At 45.2% G+C, this 23,902-nt stretch overlaps 1 protein-coding gene across 1 annotated transcript in view; it reads left to right on the top strand.

The window, feature by feature from the left end:
* The first annotated feature begins 707 nt into the window (after window positions 1–707).
* LOC125638528 (NACHT, LRR and PYD domains-containing protein 3-like) overlaps window positions 708–23,902 on the top strand; it is a 51,422-nt gene continuing 28,227 nt past the window's right edge. The window contains exons 1-5 of the mRNA XM_075129287.1: window positions 708–990; window positions 2,802–2,843; window positions 7,527–9,252; window positions 14,702–14,791; window positions 18,653–18,823. Of these exons, the coding sequence (XP_074985388.1) occupies window positions 708–990; window positions 2,802–2,843; window positions 7,527–9,252; window positions 14,702–14,791; window positions 18,653–18,823 (2,312 nt within the window). The remainder of the gene's footprint in view (window positions 991–2,801; window positions 2,844–7,526; window positions 9,253–14,701; window positions 14,792–18,652; window positions 18,824–23,902) is intronic.

The following is a 23,902-nucleotide window of genomic DNA, read 5'->3' on the forward strand; positions in this document are numbered from 1 at the left end:
AGCTGTGTTTGTGCTCCCGCCTCAAAGTAGCAGCATGGGCAGTGGCTTGAGCTAGCTACTCGGGCATGTATCCAGGAGGTCAGGCGCGATTTTACTTGCGCGTCTAGCCTGTGTTGCCCCCACACTGATATTTTTAGGCCCTTGTTCAAGTAGAGCTGAATGTCACATCTGTTTGTCTGCCCAAGATGGGACCAACACCCCGCAGTTGCTGTATAGACGCACCGTGTGTCAGAAATTACTGCTGCTCCACCTCATCTTGCTCTGATATCCAAAATACCCATGATGTTCTCTCAAGCTAACACTGGATCTCAGGATGCAGGGCCTGATATTCCAGGACTGTATTTTCTGGGTTTATATTTTGAAATGTTAATTAAATTAGGGTATCCCACCTCTATTTTCAAATCCAGTTGGATGACAAATACTATTACCATAGCCCCATCTTCCTAAAAGCTCACCTGGCTTTACGAACATTGGCTAAGCTGCACCACACCCCTGTGAGTTAAATCAGTAGGATTATCTCCATTTTACAGATGTGGACACAGGCACAAAGAATCATTTGTAAGAGAGAAACACTGAGGAGTTATGAGCCCCAGTGATCTTCTCCCACCACTTCTTTCCTCTACATGGGAATAATTGTTGTTATACACAATTAATGATTAACACCAAGACTTTACATTGCATTTTAGCTTCTCTCTTGGTGCCCAGTGATGGGAAACCAAAGCAGCAGAATCAGTGACCTGCTCTTACGAGCCCTTGACAACCTTTCTCAGGAAGACTTGAAAAAATTTAAAGACAAACTATCACATTCTGACTTTGAGAGGAAAGGTACCATCCCCTGGGGTCGGCTGGAGAATGCCGACAGGATAGATACGAAGAACCTCCTGATGGAATTCTATGGTGGAGAGGCTGCAGTAGATGTGACCATAGAGGTTTTCACTCAGATCAACCTCCGAGATTCTGCTGCAAAACTCAGAGAAGAAAGAGAGAAAGGTAAGAGACATAAAGTTACTGTAAAACCTGGGAGTCTGCCCCAACAATCTCCCCCAGGGAAACAGCAGCAGGAGCAGAAGGAGAAAGAGGGTGATGGCAGGAATGACAAATTCTAAATCCCAGCAGGAAGCCTGGGGGACTCAGAGCAGAGATGCCCACAGTGGGCCAGATTCTTTCACCTGCTCCACTCCCTTTTCACCACTCACCTGGCACAAGGGGAGCAGAGTCAGCCTTTAACTCTCCCTCTGAGGATATCCCCAGTGTGAAGGAGTCCCCAGTGGGTGTAGAGCCAACAGACTGGTGCAGAGGGAGTGTCATGGACAGGGAGAGGTGGGGAGGAGGAGTAACCGAAATGCATCCCCAGCTCGGAGATCATTCCTTGGTGACCATTAGCAGCTAGTGCAAGTAAGAACAGCCCCCAGGCTGCTCTAACCTGTGCCACAGCTAGGACAGAGAACTGGGGATTTGTAAATGGTAACTGATCACAGCAGAGTATGTTATCCCCAAACAGCTGGTTGACAACATGAGACATTCCTGGGGTTCCAGGCAGGATCTTTATTATCTCCAAGGCTATCTTTTAACTAAAGAAACAAAATTCAGTGCAATACAAACAGACAAGGAGCCAGCAATCCTGCAGTTCCAAAGGCTCCAGATCGCTTTGCAGCGTCTCACAAAAGTGTAAGAGCCAGTGGGGAGCCACTCTTTAGTGGAGCAATGTTAGAATCCACGTGCTCAGTGATGGAGCTAAACTCAACCCTGTTACAGTCATTCCTGTTCCACTTCCCTGCACCCCACGGTGACAGAGCACCTCAGCTGGGTTGGTTCTGCCCGGGGTCCCTGGGATGGAAAGCTCCAAGGCTGGCAGCGGGGCTCTCCCTAGAGGCCTTTGGCATTCACTCCCTCGGAGAGTCTCCCAGGGGACAGTTTAGCAGCCTCCAGAGCGCAATGCGGGGGGCAGTTACTTGCTTTAGACTTGCTTTAGAGCTCTGTCAGACAGGGGCTGTCATGTTCTGTGTACGCACAGGACCTAGTACAATGGGCCCCTGATTGGGGCTCTAGATCCTACCATAACTCAGTAATTAAATAATAATTATTGAGGGGTGGGGAAAGGGTACTTTGTTCCCTGAAGTTAGTAACAGATGCTTGGCAAAAGGAGTGGCAATATTATGCAAATATTTCTGGCTGCCTATGCAATTTTTAATCCAGTCAGCATTCTATCAATAACTGAATCTAGTGAAAAGCTCGGAGTTCTTGGGGGGACGGTGGACAGGGGTTGCCCCACGTGGAGGTTATCCCAAATGAGGAAATTCTGTCTGACTGTCCTCAGCGTCTGTCTTAGATCCCTAGGTTTTAAAGGCTCTCCTGAGCCACCTATCCCATCCCTGAATGAAGGCAGAATTGTCCTTCCCATGGACCCTTTAGTTGTTTCACCTAATCTGTGTGAGAACATGAGTGTTTGTAAGGCATTTCCTCTCCCCACAAATGCTCCTGAATTGACTCTTTGTCCCAATGCCAATTGTTCTGTGTTTCTCTGACCATGTGGCCGGCTCATCATGTAAAGTGCAGACTAGTCATCAGTAGAACCAGGCAGGGGGAGGTCCGAGAAACTGAGCTCCCTTCACAGTATTCCCCAAAATGAACTTCGTACACTGACAGCTGGTAGCCATGCTCTCCTCGGTGATTACTTCATTAACACAGGATGCAATTGCATCGTTTGGCCCCTTGCTGCCTCCGTACGGAACAGAAACGCACTTGCATTGAAATACACTGTAGCTTCTTACACTGTTATTTAAATGCAATTTCCCTTTCAGGGTTTCATCAGAGTCAAAACCTATCAGAGTTGTCGGCAAAAGGTATGTGATGGCTACCCAGGATGTTACCTAAGGACAGTGGTTCCTGCTTACTCAGCTGGATACATTCCCAGATCTATTGCTGTGAAACAAACAGGAACAGTTTGCATGGGAACAAAATCTGTTAAGTGCCTTTCCAGGTGACACCATTAGCACAGAGCGTCCTGTCACTTCTCCAGAACAGCGAACACCATGAAACTGAAGTAACGCTACCTATTCCCAAAGGCCATATTGTAAAGATTTTGATGGTGACTGTGGCAATGGCCCTGGAGGTGAGGAGCATTTCCTAGGATTTAATGGGCAGCAGCCAGCATCAATCCCCCGGAAATGCCTTTAGAATCATAGAATATCAGGGTTGGAAGGGACCCCAGAAGGTCATCTAGTCCAACCCCCTGCTCGAAGCAGGACCAATTCCCAGTCAAATCATCCCAGCCAGGGCTTTGTCAAGCCTGACCTTAAAAACCTCTAAGGAAGGAGATTCTACCACCTCCCTAGGTAACGCATTCCAGTGTTTCACCACCCTCTTAGTGAAAAAGTTTTTCCTAATATCCAATCTAAACCTCCCCCACTGCAACTTGAGACCATTACTCCTCGTTCTGTCATCTGCTACCATTGAGAACAGTCTAGAGCCATCCTCTTTGGAACCCCCTTTCAGGTAGTTGAAAGCAGCTATCAAATCCCCCCTCATTCTTCTCTTCTGCAGGCTAAACAATCCCAGCTCCCTCAGCCTCTCCTCATAAGTCATGTGTTCCAGACCCCTAATCATTTTGTTGCCCTTCGCTGGACTCTCTCCAATTTATCCACATCCTTCTTGAACTGTGGGGCCCAAAACTGGACACAGTACTCCAGATGAGGCCTCACCAATGTCGAAGAGAGGGGAACGATCACGTCCCTCGATCTGCTCGCTATGCCCCTACTTATACATCCCAAAATGCCATTGGCCTTCTTGGCAACAAGGGCACACTGCTGACTCATATCCAGCTTCTCGTCCACTGTCACCCCTAGGTCCTTTTCCACAGAACTGCTGCCTAGCCATTCGGTCCCTAGTCTGTAGCTGTGCATTGGGTTCTTCCGTCCTAAGTGCAGGACCCTGCACTTATCCTTATTGAACCTCATCAGATTTCTTTTGGCCCAATCCTCCAATTTGTCTAGGTCCTTCTGTATCCTATCCCTCCCCTCCAGCGTATCTACCACTCCTCCCAGTTTAGTATCATCCGCAAATTTGCTGAGAGTGCAATCCACACCATCCTCCAGATCATTTATGAAGATATTGAACAAAACCGGCCCCAGGACCGACCCTTGGGGCACTCCACTTGATACCGGCTGCCAACTAGACATGGAGCCATTGATAACTACCCGTTGAGCCCGACAATCTAGCCAGCTTTCTACCCACCTTGTAGTGCATTCATCCAGCCCATACTTCCTTAACTTGCTGACAAGAATACTGTGGAAGACCGTGTCAAAAGCTTTGCTAAAGTCAAGAAACAATACATCCACTGCTTTCCCTTCATCCACAGAACCAGTAATCTCATCATAGAAGGCGATTAGATTAGTCAGGCATGACCTTCCCTTGGTGAATCCATGCTGGCTGTTCCTGATCACTTTCCTCTCATGCAAGTGCTTCAGGATTGATTCTTTGAGGACCTGCTCCATGATTTTTCCAGGGACTGAAGTGAGGCTGACTGGCCTGTAGTTCCCAGGATCCTCCTTCTTCCCTTTTTTAAAGATTGTATCATCCAGTTTAGTATCATCCGCAAATTTGCTGAGAGTGCAATCCACACCATCCTCCAGATCATTTATGAAGATATTGAACAAAACCGGCCCCAGGACCGACCCTTGGGGCACTCCACTTGATACCGGCTGCCAACTAGACATGGAGCCATTGATCACTACCCGTTGAGCCCGACAATCTAGCCAGCTTTCTACCCACCTTTGTGCTGGTGGTGCTGCTGAGGTCCAATCCTGTTCCGTTCCACAAAGGGGAGAGACAAATAGCCAAGAGAAAATGACGCTGGTCTCTGATGCTGATGTTCCCGTGCAGCTTCCCTGCTGCCGAGTTACAGGGGCAGCAAGTGTGTTGATCAGCCCCCCCGAGACCCAGCAAACTTTTACCAATGTCGGACTAAGGCGTGCCTTGGTCTCAGGCTGACAGCAGTGCTGGGACAGATGGAGTTGTCTTGGCCAGCTGAGCCAGACTTTCCTTAGATAAAGGAAACACGGAGGGGAAGGCAAATGAAAGGATTGGGGGGGGGATGCAGGGTGACATCAGGAGCCTCAGGCTCACATCCTGGGTAGTGTTCAGGATTTAGCCAAAGGGCAGTGATATCCATACTCCTGCTGAGACCTCACCGGTGCCGAGCAGAGCAGGACAGTTGCCCCCTGTGTCTTACATAGGACACTCCTGTTAATACACCCCAGAATATTAACCTTTTTCACAACAGCATCACACGGTTGATTCATATTCAATTTGTGATACACTATAACCCCCAAATCTTTTCAGCGATACAACTGCCTAGCCACTTATTCCCCATTTTGTATTTGTGCATTTGATTTTTCCTTCCTAAGTGTAGTACTTTGCACTTCTCTTTATTGAATGTCATGTTATTGATTTTTTACAAATTCTCCAATTTATAAAGGTCCTTTTGAATTCTAAACCTGTCCTCCAAAGTGCTTGTAACCCCTCCCAGCTTGGTGTCATCCACAAATTGTATAAGTATATTCTCCACTCACCATCAAAGTCGTTAATGAAAATACTGACTAGTACTAGACCAAGATTGACTGTTGAGAGACCCCACTAGAATGCCCTCCCATTTGGACAGCAATCTATTGATAACTACTCTTTGAATGCATTTTTTTAATCTGTTGTGCACCCACCTTATAGTAAATTCACCTTGACCACATTTCCCTATTTTGCTTATGAGAATGTCATGTGGGACTGTGTCTCAAGCCTTATTAAAATCAAGATAAGTGATATTTATGGCTCCCCCCAATCCTGTAGGCTAATAACCCTGTCAAAGAAGGAAATTAGGTTGATCTGGCATGATTTGTTCTTGAAAAATCCACATTGGCTATTACTTATTACCCTATTATGTTCTAAGTGCTCACATATTGAGTGTTTAATAATTTGTTCCAATATCTTTCCATGCATTGAAGTTAGGCTGCCTGGTCTATAATTCCCCAGGTTGTCTTTGTTCCATCATTAAAAAGATATTTGCACTTCTCCAGTCCACTGGGACCTTGTCCGTCCTCCATGAGTTCTCAGAGATAGTGGTTCAGAGATTGCTTCATCTAGTTCCTTAAGTATCCTAAGGTGAATTTTTAGGCCCTGCTGACTTGAATGCATCTAATTTATCTAAGTAGTCTTTACCCTGCTCGTTCCCTATTCTGGCTTTGGGGTCTTCCCTCTTGTTGTTAATAATAATTGTGTTTCCGTCTGGTCACAATTAACATTTTTAGTGAACACTGAAGCAAAATAGGCATTAAACATCTCATCCTTCTAGGTATCATCCATTATTAGATCTCCTTCCCTGCTAAGCGGTGGACCTATGCTTTTCTTTGTCCTTCTCTTGCTCCTATTGTATTTGTAGAACCTTTTATTGCCTTCTATGCCCTTTGCTAGGTGTAACTCATTTTGTGCCTTACTTAGCCTTTCTGATTTTGTCCCTACATCTTTGTGCAATTCTTTTGTACTCATCTGAAGCAATTTGTCTGTCTTTCCACGCTTTGTGTCATGGTGGATCCCAGGAGGTGATGGGAATCCCAGCCATGATGGGAAAGTTCGCTCCTTCTATTTCATGTGTTCTTCTGTTCCATTTAGTGACCCCCAGACAAACTGTGTACAAAATGGGGTGGCAGCCTCATGCCATTACAACAAACTGATCAAAATAATTTGGTGATTTCAATTATAAACATTTTTCCTATTTCTAGAATCTCTTGGCTCATTGTCATGCCAACCTATGACTTTACCAGGAGCTTTGCAGACCCCTCAGTATTGTTTTTCTAGCTTAAATGATCCAGTTTGTGTCAGTTGTTTTACAAATAATTTTATATAATGGGCTGAGTGGGACTTTTATTACCTTGGGCAACTTCCAGTACACATGTGTGCAAAATGTCCCTCTGGGTCAGTACTGAGTGAATGTACTAGCCTGGTGGTGGAGGACACTCTGCTGTAGGGGCACCGTGTCTTAAGTGAGGAAGGTAACTGGAGGTTCTCCATTGTCGTAATTAAAGATCCCGTGACGTTCTCTCTTGTAAACCCATGTGTCCTAACAAATTCTAGTTTATGAAGTTACATTCTTTCTACCTAAATTCCCAGTATTGTTTCAACTGCATATGATATTCTCCTCCACTTGTGACCTACCTTGCTGTGTAGTGTTGCTGTGCTCTGTCAAACTGTAGCCGGGTTTCACCAGAGGGGTGGCTGCATTTCACTGGGGATAAAGTGATGCCTACAGTCTTTACTCAAATGAATAATTTCAGTGGGAGGCCATATTTGAGTAAGGGCTGCAGGATCTCACCCATAGTTAAGTGATTTCAGGATCCTTTTTGAAGAAGGTTTCATTATAAATGTGAAGAACCATTATTGTTGTTACAGTAGGACTATTTTAAGAGATTAGTCTGAGATTAGTCTGTCTGTTTTCTGAACTTTCAGTTCAATATTTCTAATGTCTCATGTTCCTGATACAGGTTACAAGAAGAAGTATAAAGAAGATATTAAAAAGAAATACAAGCTAATAAAAGATATGAACAGTCGTTTTGGTGACAATATGATTCTAAACAGAAGATACACAAACCTCACTATTGTAGACAGACCTCGTCAGGCAAAGGAGAGAGAACATGAAATAATGGCTGTAGGATGGAGACATGCAGAAATCATGACTGAACGAGCTAGTTCTGCAATTACACTGGCCACCCTATATAAACCTGATAAAGATGGACAAACACCACAAGTCGTTGTGCTGCTGGGAGCTGCAGGGATTGGGAAAACAATGACTGCAAGAAAGATCATGTATGATTGGGCAGCTGGGGAACTTTATAAGGAAAAGTTTGATTATATTTTCTACATAAACTGTAGGCAAATGAACCTTCTTAACGAGCAGGGAAGTGTGGCTGACATGATTTTTAAAAATTGGCTTAATACAAATGCACCAGTTAACCACATTCTGGTGAAGCCAGAAAAACTCATGTTTATAATAGATGGGTTTGATGAACTGAGATTTTCCTTTGATCAGCCTAAAGATAATCTGTGCACTGATCCCTGGGAGAAGAAGTCAATGGAAATCATCCTGAGCAGTTTATTTAGGAGAACAGTTGTTCCTGAATCCTACCTGATGATCACTACAAGGCCAGCTGCTCTGGAAAAACTCGGGCAGTGTTTCGAGTGTTCACGTTATGCAGAGATTCTGGGGTTTTCTGAAGCTGAGAGGGAGGAATATTTCCACAAGTTCTTTGGAAATGAGAGAGAAGCAAGACAAGCTTTACGATTTGTGAAAGCAAATGAAATTCTTTTCACCATGTGCTTTGTCCCCTTTGTATGTTGGATCATCTGCACGGTTCTGAAACAAGAGCTTGAGAAAGGTGAGAATCTGACACAAACTTCAAAAACGGTCACTGGAGTGTATATGCTTTACCTTTCCAGTTTAGTCAAGCCTCTCAGCAACAATACGAAGCAACACTTACATGGAAATCTGAGGGGACTTTGCTCCTTGGCTGCTGATGGAATCTGGAAGCAAAAGATACTGTTTGAGGAAGAAGAAATCAAGAAGTTTGGCTTAGATCAAGAAAACTCTCTCCCCCTTTTTTTGAATGAGAATATTTTTCAAAAAGAAACTGACTGTGAATGTCTCTACAGCTTCATTCACTTAAGTTTTCAGGAGTTTTTCGCAGCTATGTTATATGTCCTAGAGGAAGATGAAACAACAACAGCTTCAGGAATTCCCAAGAAAGATGTGAAAACTTTGTTAGAAAACTATGGAAACTCTAAAAATTATTTAATGTTAACAGTGCGATTCCTATTTGGGCTCTTAAATGAAGAAAGAATGAAGGACCTGCAGAAAAAAATTGGGTGTAAATTTTCACCTAAAATTAAGGCAGATTTACTGAAGTGGGTTCAAGTAAACCAACAAACAGATTTAACCTTGCCCTGTGTTCATGAGGGGATTTATCAAAGTTATCAGCTTGAGTTGTTTCACTGTGTGTATGAGATGTATGAAGAAGATTTTGCAGTTAATGCATTGGATCACTTCATTGAACTGAAGTTAAATCACAATAAATTTACTCAGATGGATCAAAGGGCTCTTTCATTCTGTGTAAAGCATTGTCGTAATCTGGAGTCACTTTGTATGTATGACTGTACATTTAGCTTAGAAGACCATGAGGAAGAACTCCCTAGACGACAAAAGTGGCTACATCAGTAAGTACTATCTGAGCTGAAAAATCTGTAATTTCTTTAACAGATTAAATGTTGTTTTCCGTATGTCTTGATAACTAATAATTGGCTGAATGACCTACCTGAGAACAATTCTACTGTTACTGTCAGCTAATGATACAGTTCTCAGACTACCGAAAAAATGACCTTTTTTTTAAAAAATCATGATTGTTTGGTCTGCTCTGTCCTCTCAATGACTGAAATGTTTGCTGTACTGTTTTGTGTACAGATCTGAACAGGGTGAGACAAAAGAGCGGGGGAGGGAAGCCTGCTTTGTGTCAACGGTTGTACAAGGAAGGTTGAGAGCTGCTCACTGAGACCTTCCATGATGAGGAAATCACTAGGAAACAAAACATGCTTCCACGTGCTTGGTGTACAACTAAGGCACCTTTATAGTGGTAAAACTGCATCCACCTTAGGGATTGTACTGGTTAGAACATTTTGGTAAAAACTTGTCTCCTAACCAAAATAGTTATAACAGTACTAAAACCGTGTGTTGATCAGGCCTCAACTGAAAATCAGCATGTAGTTTTACTGTGCTATTGTGTGTAGAAGGCAGTGTGTTTGAACAGTTCGCTGATATTAAAATAAAAATTCAGAACAAAACCAAAACTTGAAATTTCCCACAAAATTCTGAGTTTCAACCAGCTCTAGCTGCAACCAGAAGACGGGTGTTGTCGCCACCTGACTACGCTGCAGTGCTCTAAAATAACAAAGAACAATTGTTTTCGCTAGAACTCTTCACCACAATTTGCTGCATGTGGATAAAACTAAAATGACCATTTAAAAAAATCAGTTTTACATAGGATCTGAAAAATATTTCAGAAGTTTCTTCCTATCAGTATAATTGGATTTTAACAAACAAAAAAGTGCATTCAATAATTGGTGGTGTGTCTCGGTGTTGGTATTAACAACTGCTTGGCAGGTCTCCAAAAACCATCCTAACCCGACCTACCATGTCTCGCACATCTTGCAAGACTGTCACATGTTTCCACATAACCAGTGCAACGTCATGCATGGGAGTGTGGAGTTTTTTTGTTTTTTTCTGGATGAGCAAAGATGCCACAATACCCAGGAGCTTAGTAGATGGTGCATTGAGGCTAAAGGCCTGTAAATTCTAATCCCAGCTGTTTTCTTGGCTGCTCTTGATATTTCTCTGCCTTTTTCATCCCTTATTAACATAGGCCTCAAAACCCTGCCTTAGGGGAGGTATAACTATCACTCACCCATTTTACAGCTAAGATAATGGAGAGATTGGTAAATTCACTTCAACAGAGCCGAGGATAGAACCCAGGCCTCTAATAGCATGGATCTAAGGCTCATCCATTTTGGCACCCCGCCTATAAGGTGAAAAGAGCCAAAATATCTCTGTGTGTAATCCACAGTCAGATTTCAGAGTAGCAGCCGTGTTAGTCAGTCAGAGTGGCTCTTTGTTCTTGTCTAGTGACTAGATCGTACAGCGAGCGGTTCAGGGATCTCTAATAGCCTCTGTTTTCACGGGAGTGTCCTTTAAATCAAGTGACAGATGCTCATGTTTTGAGGTTGAGAGCCCAGGACCACTCCCTGCAGATCACGACCGGCCAAATCAGGCAGGGAACAAACCTGATCCTGGTCTCTCACATTTCAGGTCAGTGTCCTAACTACCCAGTTACAGAATCAGTCTCGCTATCTCGGGCCCAATGAATATTTAAGGATTTGCACAAAGTGGAATAGCTCCAACAGAGAAAAAATCACTAACCGTGGGGTTATGAGCTATTCTGGGATGAGATCTCTCTCTCTCCCTCTCCCCACAGGTATTAAGGAAAGTTTGCTGAACATTCTCTAACCCAGTTCTACTGAAGACAACCCAAGCAGGAGGGTTGTTGCAATGGCTCTGCTGTCTCTAACCAGCAGAGCTTAGATTCCTCCCAGAGCAAGGAAGAGAACCCAGCCTAACAATCCTGAAACCCAACAGCCTAGTGCTGGGGATTAAACACTATTCCCCGCTAATAAGGATGTTGGTGGCCCCAGAATGAATTGAGATTGGTCAGTTCCAGGCCCCACCTCATAAACTCACCACCATGTGTTGCACTAACTAGTAAATGATCACGTTTAGTCTAATGAGCCGAAGTTAGGAAGCAGGAGTCATGTGCACCGGCTGCCCGGCCATTGTCAAGTGTGTTGCAGGATTCACAGCAGAGGTGAGTTTTCAGGGGGGATTTGAAGGAGGCTATTGCAGAGGAGTAATGGAGTTATGACATGTTCCTCCCTGGCATCAGGGACAGCAGGGGAGAAAGCATGAAAATATTATGGACTAATGGGTAATGAAAGCTGGCGTGGTCGGCAGAGTAGAGGCAGAGGTTGACATCTTGATAGTGTACTACAGTTGACAGACAGGGCAAGGCTAAGCCATAAAGGGCTAAAGGGTAAAGATGAGTAACTTGTGTTCGATTCAGTGGAGAAGGGGTGGCTAGGTCACCAGGAACACATCTCCCCAAAACAGTGCTGCCTAAACTGGCTCCCTATTGACCAGAGTCGAGTTAAACGTGGTTGTGCTGACTCTTTTCAAAGCATTGCACGGTGCTGGCCCCAGCTGAGAGAGAGAGAGAGAGAGCTCCTGTCCCTCCATGACAGTGACTTGGCCTGGTGGCTTTGTTCCACAAGAAAAACCAATCTGTTGACAAGGAAGGAAAAGCTCATCTCTGCAGGAGATTCAGTTGTCTCAGCTGCGGTGCCACAACGGTGGAACTCACTGCGCAATGAAATAAGAATGGAACCCCTGCCCACACACACACACACACACACACACTGCCTCAAAATTAAATACAAACCCTACGTCTCTGACTGAGTTTTCCCACAAGAACCAGCTCTCACCAGCACCGTCACTTTATACATGTTCTTTAAAAATAACCCCAGTGATAACCACGCTCTTTCCTGCTGGAGGGGAGATGTCTTGTGGAAGGCACTGGTACACCATGGTGTTGGATGACCTTATAATAATCTGAGTCTTCAGCATAAATTTGACCGTCAAAGCCACATTTTGAATGAAATTCCCCAGTGTAAAGGTGTAAGTGGAGAAAAGGAGGGGCCAAGGATGTGTCATAAATATAAAGGGAAGGGTAACCACCTTTCTGTATACAGAACTATAAAATCCCTCCTGGCCAGAGGCAAAACCCTTTCACCTGTAAAGGGTTAAGAAGCTAAAATAACCTTGCTGGCACCTGACCAAAATGACCAATGAGGAGACAAGATACTTTCAAAGCTGGAGGAGGGGGGGAAGGGTCTGTCTGTCTGTGTGATGCTTTTGCCGGGAACAGATCAGGAATGCTCTTCATAACTCCTTAAGTTAGTACATAATCTAACTAGAAATGTGTTAGATTTCCTTTTGTTAAATGGCTGGTAAAATAAGCTGCGCTGGAAGGAATGGATATTCCTGTTTTTGTGTCTTTTTGTAACTTAAGGTTTTGCCTAGAGGGATTCTCTATGTTTTGCATCTGATTACCCTGTAAGGTATTTACCATCCTGATTTTACAGAGGTGATTCTTTTACTTTTTCTTTCATTAAAATTCTTCTTTAAAGAACCTGATTGCTTTTTCATTGTTCTTAAGATCCAAGGCTTTGGGTCTGTGTTCACCTGTGCAAATTGGTGAGGATTTTTATCAAGCCCTTCCCCAGGAAAGGGGGTGTAGGGCTTGGGGGGATATTTTGGGGGGAAGACGTCTCCAAGTGGGCTCTTTCCCTGGTCTTTGTTTAACACACTTGGTGGTGGCAGCATAGGGTTCAAGGACAAGGCAAAGTTTGTACCTTGAGGAAGTTTTTAACGTAAGCTGGTAAGAATAAGCTTAGGGGGTCGTTCATGCAGATCCCCACATCTGTACCCTAGAGTTCAGAGTGGGGAAGGAACCTTGACAGGAGCCCTGTGGGGTGCCAATGAAAGGTGGAGGGGGATGGGAGGATGCAGCACATGAAATACTGACTAGAGAGGTAGGAGGAGAAGCAGGAGAGAACAGACTCCTGAAAGTTGAGGGAAGAAGAGATTTCAAGAGGAGGAGAGTAGGCAAAGATGTTAAAGGCAGTGGAGAGGTTGAGGAGGTGGAGGACCGAATATAGAATCTGAACTCTGGTTAGGGTGAGGTTAATAAAAACTAAGATGGCAGCTTCAGTGGTGAGGAAGCCAGACTGGACAGGATGACAAAAGACAAGGGATTTGGCCTGCTCTCCTTTTACCCACCATCCCATCCTATCTTCTGATCTACCTTGTCCCTAATACCCTTCCATTCCTCATGTTTTCCCCTCTCAAACTCTGGTCCATTTCCTTGGTAACATATGTGTGATTTATTTGTCCCCATGATAAAAAATCCTTCCTGTGACCCCATTTGTCTCTCCTGTTATCACCCTGTCTCCCCAAGTCTTCTACAACTGCTGTTTAAGAAAGACCTGTTTATTAGAGCTGGGCAGATAATAATAAATATTTCACTCAATGAATGTTGCCTTTTTCACAAATTATCCAAACAATTTTATTTTTTTTAAATTAAATTATTCATTTTGATTGGACACACAGGTCATAGATATTTTGGTCCTGTAAATCAATTAACATAAATACGAGAACCAGATTTCTAGTATGAATGCTCAGGATTACAAATACAACTTTTGCTTTCACAGGAATATTCTGTAATAGTGACTTAAACGTGTTGCTTCAACAACATTCCTGTCTGCAAACTCCCGTTGCTAGAATATTTGGAAAGCACAAAATAAAGATGTGTGAACACAGTGGAAATAAATTCACTTTAAAATTCATCAGAATATTCTTGAATTTTAGTTGTTTAATTATTCATCCAGCACTATTTCTTATACAGATGCTGCTTTAAAATTAACTTGCCATTTTACACATTCTGCTGTCAGGAACCAATGAGCTCCATTTCTGGTTCCTCCTAGGGATGTAATTTCACTAAGCATAAGCCCAATTATACAATATTGAGCAACAGTTGTCATACTTACAATTTTAAGCAAATACTTACATTAGGTTTTTAGCTTTGTGGGCAAATGAAAGACAGCATTCCTAGTTAAATAAACACGATAATTTTTATTGTATCTCCAGAAATCATACTGAAGTTACTGGCTGACACACAAGCATAAAAGCTCTGGAGACACTCCCGTTTGTCTGAGTAGTTAGAACTGGGTTTTAATATTCAGAGAATCAGAGTACCACAAGTTCATAAAATGAATGGATTAATCGTAGTCGCACGTATTCAATTTGGCTCCATGTACTTAACATACATATCAAAGTACTAGCTGTAGTTTTGAACGGGGGGGCTTACAACTAACTGTAACTGCAGAATAACCTGTATGCACTGTATCACACTGTCCAAGAGGCTATTTCAATGTTCAGGAAATAGAATTAAAATCTGCCTTCAGAGAACAACATAGAAAATTTCTCTTCTCTACTTTCTTTAAGGAAAAACCATCAGGATAAGCCAAAGCATTCGCCTATTTACCTGCTCTGTCAAGCACTGAAGGATCCAAACTGTAAATTAAAGAAACTAGAGTAAGTAACTATTCATTACTTTTTTAAAATCCTCTTCTTACTGCTGCTATCCCAGAAATTCTACAGCAGTACAGCTCTTCACCGTGATTGCTATAGCGACCACATAGAATTGTGTAACTTTTGAGTATTATGTTTAAATTTGCAGTTAATACATGTGGGTTTGGCTTAGTCAGCCTAGTGCTGCAATGACAGTTAACCCAATTACCTTACCAACAGATGAGCCTGAGAGACAGAGGTAAGCAGTGTGGCCAGGGGAAATTTTTGAGATCAGGAAAGACTCAGGAAGTGGAAAAGAGAAGCTGAGGCATTTTAATCTTAGATATTTCTAAGGTGCCTGTCACTACAGCTGGGTGAAATTTACATGGTGAACAGCTGATTTGGCAACTAATGCAGTTTCGGGTCAACTGAAACTGTTCACAAATTCAGGTCGAATCTGATGAATAGTTTTGACTGAATAAAAATGGGGGAAAAAGTTTCCAAAAAAGTCAAAATAGTTAGTTTAGATGTTTTTGAAACAAAATTTCAAAATTTGTGTCAAAATGATGTTTTGTTAGGAAAAACTAGCTCAGTTTAATTTTAAAAAAAAATAGAGTTAAACAAACCCAAAAAACCTGAAAACTAATCATTTTGTTTAGGGTAGCACAAACCATTTCATTTGAGCCCAAACAAACTTTTTTACAGTATTTTCATTTTGGGAGAAAAATTGACTTTACTGTTTCAGGTGAACCCAGATAAAATGTTTCTTTCATATTACTGGGCTCAGGCACTGAACCAAATAACCAATTATTTGTCCAGCCCTACCTGTCACCAGGGTATCTAAGCCATGAACATATCTATTTATTTAACATTTATGTATCATCACTGGATTTCATTTCTCCCTGATTCACAGGTATGTTTTTTTGGGAGGGGATTGATTTCTTTCTTTCTCTCTGCTCCACCCCTCAACTCTCTCCCTGCTTCTTTCTCTCTCCTTTTACTACACCATCTCCATCTCCTGCTAGTTGGTCTAGTTATTACTTAGTCCTGCTTTGAGAGCAGGGGACTGGATTAAATGACCTGTTGAGGTCCCTTCCAGTCCTAACACTTCTGTGATTCTGTGCTGATCCTGGAGTTGTTCCTGGCAAAAGCTTTAGCGAAGAGGTGATCTTGCATTTTGCCTTGAGCATGGCCAGGCCTCAGTCTGATCCCTTCTGACAAGGAGATCTACAACAAGGCTCTAACTGATCAGAATTCTCTGCCCCAATGCCCAAGAGTCTGAACCTGGGCTCCTCTAGTTGGATTGTCCCTGTGCAGCACAGCTGTTCTGTGGGTGCTGGTGGATGAGCGGTTTGAGACTATGCCTGTGCTAGAGAACTTTGACCTTACCAGCAGCAGCAAGTCTTCCTAACTCACCCGTAACACTGCACAGCCCCATACTCACACACTCACAGTGATGCACAAGGGATCACGTCACCATTGGATTTTAATCAAATGCAACGACATATTGTCAGCTACCATGTCCCTTCGCCCTGGTTCAGCATGAGCACTGGCAAAGCAGCTGCAGTGGGGTAATAAATACCCCCCGTGCAATCCGACAATGCCCCATGACATCTCTGACAGCTCAGCCTACTGGCGCCATCGTGACAAGCGTCTCACTGAAGCTAGGCAGGAGATTTCATAATGTGGATGAATTAGCAAAAGGTGATGCAAAAATATCAACAGAAAATTGTTTCCGAGTTCCAGTCGGCTCTGCTACTTGTACCCCTGCTGCCTGCCAGCCCCAGAGCATGTGAAGGGAGACTGGCTGGTCTTTGCTCTGTCTGGCCCCAAACATCTCCTCCCCCCCGCCCAGGTTAACAATGCCAGAAATACACTGTGACTACATCTGAATTTCAGCTTTAAAACAGAAATCTTGGTTTTATTTGGTCCCTTGCGGATTCTTCTGAAAATCACAAAAGGGAAAAGCAGCAGCTCGTGAACATTGCCCTGGTGCGTGTGCACGTACATTCGCACACATCGCACTGTGTGTTCACTGCTGCAGCAGCAACGTCCATACTGCTGAGATCTGCAAACAAGACCGCAGAGCAGGATAATTAACTAATGAATGAACAGCCAGACAAGCGCTACCCTCTGCACTCCCGCACCTCCAAGTAATTCCATTTACTGTCCCATGGTTCTCATTGCTCCCATCCTCCCCCCAGGAAGCTGCACATGCCCCAGGACCTGCACAACAGGAGGTGGGGAAGAACTCCGAAGTCTCTGGGCTGCATGGAGGAGGGGCCCTGAGTGATATTCTCCCTCTGAGCCCAGAGCACGGCCATCTCAAGCCCCCAAAGAGCTACCTGCAAAGGAATGGCTAGTTCAGCTCCAAAACAAACCACAAAACAAGAACTGAAAACATAACAAAACTACTGAACAAATGAATAAAATCCAGCCCCTCATGAGCACAGACACCCACAGCTGCTGGTGCTTTTCAGGATACATTCTGGGCCTGCGGGCCCACAAGCAGCATGGCAGAGGGGCAGTGGGAGCTGCTGACCCCCATCACATCATCTGCAAGTGAGAGGATGTTGCCATTCACAACATATGTGTGGATTTTAGGGCAGGACGGAACCATTTAAAGGAGGCAATGCAGCAAACTAAAAATATTAAGTGAGAACATACACTGTAAGCCATAGACGTTATGCTCCTGGTTCAGGAAGTTGTGTTAAGAAGTATGGGTCAGATGCAACAAGCCACAGGCCTGCAGCACTTGCAGAGCATGCTGTTTGTGGACATAGGGTACCAGAGTGATAATGCTCACTTTGGCCTCTGTAGCTTAAGGAGTGATCTGCTGCCAGCTGAATGGGAAGCCTATACCATCCTGAGAGAGAGTGAGTCGTGACAGTCTAAAATAAAGGTGAGAAAGCCATGGACAACCATGGCTAAGGACTAGGGAATAGAAGTGCAGAAAATAATTAAATGGAACATCATTTTACTGTTTCCAGGCCCCAACGGCCTAAAGTAATTCCATGTTGGGGGGGAAAAAAAGGTGGTCTCCGAAAGGGAGAAGGCTTTGGCCAGCTGCCCCAGAGCTGAGAGCCAAACCTGACGTAGCCAGTGTGAGGCTATGAAGCTTATAGAGCCCTTGTCTCTTCTGAGATGTGCTGGTGTCTGTGTCTCAGGAGCTGGTATCAAGGTCCACAGGAGCATTCTTCTCCCGGAGGTAGAGAGAGCCCCCTTGCTAATATTATCTATTCTATGGGCTATCAGCAGACGGCTGGTAGGTTCTTGTTCAGGGATGTGGCAAAGAGAGACCTCCCTCTGCCTGGTGCCCTCTGAGACGGGGCTGTCCAGGGAACTTCCAGCCTTTACTAGTGTATGATCAAGAGAGGGGAGGGGGGGACTTGAGACTTGGCAAAGTGGAGCCATCCCTGAATCCTGAATGTTCAATACTAAGTCTACCATAGATGGTGGCTTATTGGCTGAGTCCTCAACTGAAAAGATGCAGCAAGAGAGAATAAAAGGCTCCTCCCATCCATAAAACTATAATATACCTTCCAGTGCAGCACCATTGTCATTAATTCCCAGTGAGATTCTCCTCCCCCCACCACCCATCTTTCCTTTCCTCACTTATAATAAAGTTTCTTATTAGCAGACGCCCAAGTGTGTCTGCTCAGAGATGGAAAACACTCATATGTGGAATACGGGATCAATGAGAGCTACAGCTGCACATGGATTGAAATCCACACAAGATCATGTGGTCCTCAGCATCCATTACTACAGCTCTGTGATTCCCCCCTCCCACCCCACCACCCCCAAATAAAAGAATCTTTCTAGAAACCCACGGAGGGGACTGGACAGACAGAAGTTGTCATTTTCCTCTCTGCTTGTCTCCTGCAGGTTTTGTGATTGCCATTTGACAGCTGCTTGCTGTGAGGATCTCTCCTCTCTTCTTGGTACCAAACAGACCTTGGTCGAGTTGCACCTGGCAGGAAACAGCCTGGGAGAATCAGGAGTGCAGCTGCTGTGTGAGGGATTGAAGCATACGAACTGCAAACTGCAGACACTGAGGTGAGTATTTACTAGTTTTTTTTCTGTAAAGGACTCCATGGAGTGTGAGGATGGTGTAAGATGTTGGCTGCAGGTGCATGAAGGGGGTGTCTACACTGCAAAAAAGACCCACAGCAGCGAAGTCTCAGATCCCGGATCAACTGATCCAGGCTCATACCACAGGACTAAAAATAACAGTGTAGGTGTTCCTGCTCAGGCTGGAGTCTGGGCTCTAAGATCCACCCCCAGTTCTGGTTCCAGCCCAAGGAGGAACATCTACACTGTTATTTTTAGTTCTGTAGCATGAGCCCTGCAAGCCCAAGTCAGTTAACCCAGGCTCTGGGACTCGCTGCAGTGCAGACACACCCAGAGAGGCTGAATGCTGAGTGTCCCTCCAGCCCCCGGTGTGTCAGTGGCTCCCAACAGTCCGCTAGCCCATCGTGTTCGGTAAATGGAATTTATAAATAAAGATGGGCACATACTGGAGCAGTAGTTCCAATCCCCCTGAATCTGAAGAATAAGTCATCATGTATAAATGATTCCTAATGTGTGCCTGGCATTTAAAACTAATGCAGAATCTTAATCACTTTGATAAAAGCCCCGTTTTATCATCGTTGTAATGATTTTAAAAATAATTTTAGACTTATTTTGATTTATAACTAATAAAAGCACAATGATGCTAAATGAGCCTGATGACCCTAAATCTCCCAGTCGTCCCTTATAGACACATTCCCATGCTGGGAGAGGTGTGCGTCTCAGGGGAACTGTGGGAGGGATTCTGGCTCAGAAAGGAAGAATTTTTCCTGTAACTCCTTCATGTGCCAAGGAGGGGGATTTGCCTGTAGCTAACCCCGCTTCAGAGGGTGCAGCATGTTCTTTTGTTTTACCCAGTCAGCTCTGCTGGCCATTACATACAGGTGTATTTTATCATGGCCCCTTTCTGCTCTTCCCTGCATCCTTTAGTTATTCTTCTGCCCCTAAGGTAGGGAAAGAAGAAGGAGACTGAGTTCATGGGGAGGCCCAGCACAGGACACAAGGACAGGGATGTGTCACCCCTTTTTGACTTGAGCATTTAGCCAAAATTTGGTGATGGATCCAGGCATCTTTGATGCAGTCTTGTTTATGAAGACTGCACACGGTCCCCTTTCCTCAAACAAGGGAAGACTCAAACACGAGGTAGTTTCTTTGCTGAAAGCTCCCACCTCTTTCAGCCAGCGCTGAGCTGCCACAAGCTCTCTCTGGGCTTTTTCTCAGGGAAACATCCCCAGGGCTTGTTCGGCTGCCTTGTTCTGTCCTTCTGTCTCTCGTTCTGTGGTATTTCTGACAGCTTCCCTGTCGCACACAGACACAATCGACCCACTGCCCTGGGTTATTAGATCGTCACAGAACCCCCCCCCTGGTGCCACAGGGTGAACTCCTGCTCCAGCCTGGCATGTGGCCTGTGTTTTGGGCGGAGGCCGGTAGTGGCTTCAGCTGCCTGTTCCATAAAGTAGCTCAACTGCTCTTTTTACGTTGGTTCTGAATAAAAGGCAGCTATTATTACACCTGACCCTATAAATGAGGCTTCCTGTGGTCTCCCTGCCCCTTGTGCATCTTTTCAGCAGCCCAGCTCAGTGTGTGAACTGTAACATTCACTGGTTTCCGCTTCTGCCTGGCTGAGGTGCGTCTGGCCTGTGAGGTACTCACAGCAGGCAGTGAAACCCATTCTCAGCGGAGAGAAGGCACCAGTTTGTAGAAAGACCTTTAACACTCAGCCCCTCTGGGCAATAGAAAAGCATTTAGTCACTTTTGTCACAATAGCCCCTGCAGTAGCTGTCCTAATAATAGATGAGGCGCTCTGGGTTACATAAGGTACCTGTGACATTCCAGCAATGGATGGGCCTAGTTTTTCAGTAACCAATATGACACTTGATAACCATGTCATAGTCTTGGAGAAGGTGGCCACAGTCTTAAGATCCATTAGGGAGGCAGGACTGACTGTGAACCCTGCAGAGTGTTCGTGAGCATGGTACATAGATGCTCCAGCGTGTAAGGCCGGGGTGTCAAACTCACTTGAAGAGGGCTGAATTCTATGGTTAATTATGGTCCATAGGTCAGACTATAAATACTATATTCTCTCCGTGATGCACAATGGAATGCCCCCCTCATGTCAGAGATCAAGGGGAGAATATGGCCTTTATGTAGTAACTAAATGTTTTGTTACTATTTATTGTTTGTTTAGTGCTTTATTATTGCATTCATCATCAGTGGAAAAATCTGCTCACCTTTAAGCCCGCTGCTTTTCTGCCTTTGGTTTCTCTTCCTTCTCCATCCTCCCCTCTCTGCTTTCTCTTCTGCTGTCTCCTGTGTGTTCTCTGCATTTTCTTCCCTGCAGCAACTTCCAATTCCCAACCCAGCGGGCTTCACTCCCATCCTCTACTCCCCTCATTCCACCCACTACAGTGATCATTGATTCAGTAGTTGATGTTGGCACTGAAATGTCTCTGGCGAGCAATAAAGTTGATAGTGAAGTCAGATTACTGGGGATAGGAGAGTCCTCACTCCTGAGTCATTGTTTCAGGCTCTCTGTAGGCTTAGGCTGACTCCACTGCATCGGTTACAAACTTGGCTCACATTGGTGATCTCTGCTGCCATGAGGGCTGGAAACTTCCTTATGTCTGTGGGACACTAAAGCAGCTTGTAGGCCAGATCCAGCCTACGTTACTTATGTTTGAAACTTCTGGGGGATCTGAGCCCAGCTTCCTGCCTCCCATGTGTAAACAGGAATGCTAAATACCTGATGGCGCGGGGGATGAGAACTCCCACTGAGATGAATGGAGCAGTTCACGCCTCTCGGAGCTATTGTTTCAGGCTGTTTTCATCTCCATGCTGTGTTCTTATTCAGCTGAGAACATCTCACTGAGATGAATGGGCCACTTCACACCTCTCTGAGCCTACTATGCTGCTGATGGATGTGTAGAGCCCCTTCCTCATACACTAGGCCCACATTTGGGGTTCCTCACAGCCACACCACATAAGAACATAAGAACAGCAATCCTGGGTCAGACCAAAGGTCCATCAAGCCCAGTATCCTGTCTTCTGACAGTGGCCAATGCCAGTGCTTCAGAGGGAATAAACAGGTCATCAAGTGGTCCATCCCCCGTTGCCCATTCCCAGCTTCTGGCAAATAGAAGCTAGGCACTTCCCATGGCCCCTCCAAGCTCACCAAGAAAAAGTTTTGAACAGTTTCACAGCTGCATTTCAGGATTCACCAGCCCACTGAAAATGCAGCCACGCTCTATCCTCACCTTCAGCTTAGCTGAACACACACTTCTGGCACACAGGCTAATGGACATAACAGATGCCCATAGAAGCACCTCAGTGTAAACTTCTCTTTTACAATCTCACTGCTGCCAACACCAAGGGTAAGATTCATTGCTGAGCTTCTAAGAGGGACAGCAAAGATCTCACATTCCAGCGAGAGGGTGGGGCTAAATGGATTTAAACCACCTTTATGCCTCCCAGATTCAGGGCTGCTCCAGATATTGGAATGGTTCCCTAGTGTAAACTAGAGCAGCTCTCGGATCCCCAGGCTGCTAATGGACTACTCTGCAGCTTGCAACAGATGAGAATCCCAATAGCTGGCAAAGCAGAGTAATTGTTCTAAATGAAAAGTGACTTTGATTCTGGAATAGTGTGTCCATACAGGGAGCTATTCTGGTCAATGTCCTTGTATAGACAAGCCCTCGGTATCTAGTGTGACAGGGTCTGGCCAGATGGCTATAGGAGAGTAATAGAAGGCAGATATATTAGCCCCAGGCTAAGTAGGTCCCTTTTCCCTGGGTAAGGTAACAGAGAAGGTTTTTTTTTTTTTTTTTTTTTTTTTTTTTTTTTTTTGAAACAGAAAAGAAATTTATTTGTAACAATTACAGAGAATACAAAAGGATAAAGAAAAACTTAGCAACAAAACAACGCAATCAGAAGGTATAACACAACAGCTTTCAGGAGGGAGAGGTGTTCAGGTTAGCCCAGGCCCAGAGCGGGGGGGCTTCCTCGACACTCGTGGTCTTCCACCCTCCTGAGTTACCTGGTGGCCTAGAGCGGGGGGGCTTCCTCGACACTCGTGGTCTTCCACCCTCTCGAGTTACCTAGTGCCACGCCCAGGGTCACCGACCCTCCCTCTCCTGAGAGTGCCCGACAAGATGGGCACGGCTGCGGGGTGGGTGGTTGGGAGGGAGGGGGGTACACCCATGTATTATAGGACCCCTCTTAGAAGACAGTAATGATGGTATTCACAGCAACTAACGGCTGTGGCTGGCGGCTCTCGCTCTTTCCCTCAATCAGAGGGTCAGACGGAGGGAACCGGACGGGGTCACCGAGCAGAGAACCCCGGACAGCGCCCACCGCTCCTCAAAGGTGTCAAGGGAGTCGGTGGACGCTGCCCAGAGGAACTCCGCCCGGATACGTGAATGTACTGAAAGTCGGAAAACGGCCTCACAATCGCAGGACGCCTCATGAGCCAACCTCCGCTCTCTGGTCTTATAAATGGCTGTTTTAGCCAAAGCTAGGAGGAGGTTAACCAGGAGATCCCGCGACTTGGTGGGGCCACGGATGGGGAGTGTATAGATAAAGAGGTGGGGGGAGAAATGAAGCCAAAAGCGCAAAAGAATATTTGTGAGGAGCCGAAAAAGAGGCTGCAATCTGGCACACTCTAAATAGACGTGCGCCAGGGTTTCCCTCACGTTGCAAAAAGGGCAAGTCTCCGGAAGGGAGGTAAAACGTGTCAAAAACACGCCCGTGCTCACAGCCCCGTGAAGGAGCCGCCAACTGATGTCCCCGACGGGCCTCGGGACCAAGGTGGAGTACAGGCTGGCCCACCGAGGTTGCTCACCCTCCAGAGGTGGTAAGAGATCTCGCCACTTTGTATCGGGGCGGGACACCAGGGTGCGGGCATGAAGGGTATGAAGCGTGAGTGTATATAAATATTGCCGTGATGCAACTTGAAAACCGACCGGTTGCAGTTCATGCAGCCGGCTTGCAGTGAAAGGATGAGGGGTGTGTTGGGATCGGCAGGGTAGGGGCCCGATGGAAAGGTCCGGCGGGCCTGGGGTAAGGGATGGG

This window comes from Caretta caretta, chromosome 6, assembly GCF_965140235.1.
Source record: "Caretta caretta isolate rCarCar2 chromosome 6, rCarCar1.hap1, whole genome shotgun sequence".
NCBI lineage: Eukaryota > Metazoa > Chordata > Testudines > Cheloniidae > Caretta > Caretta caretta.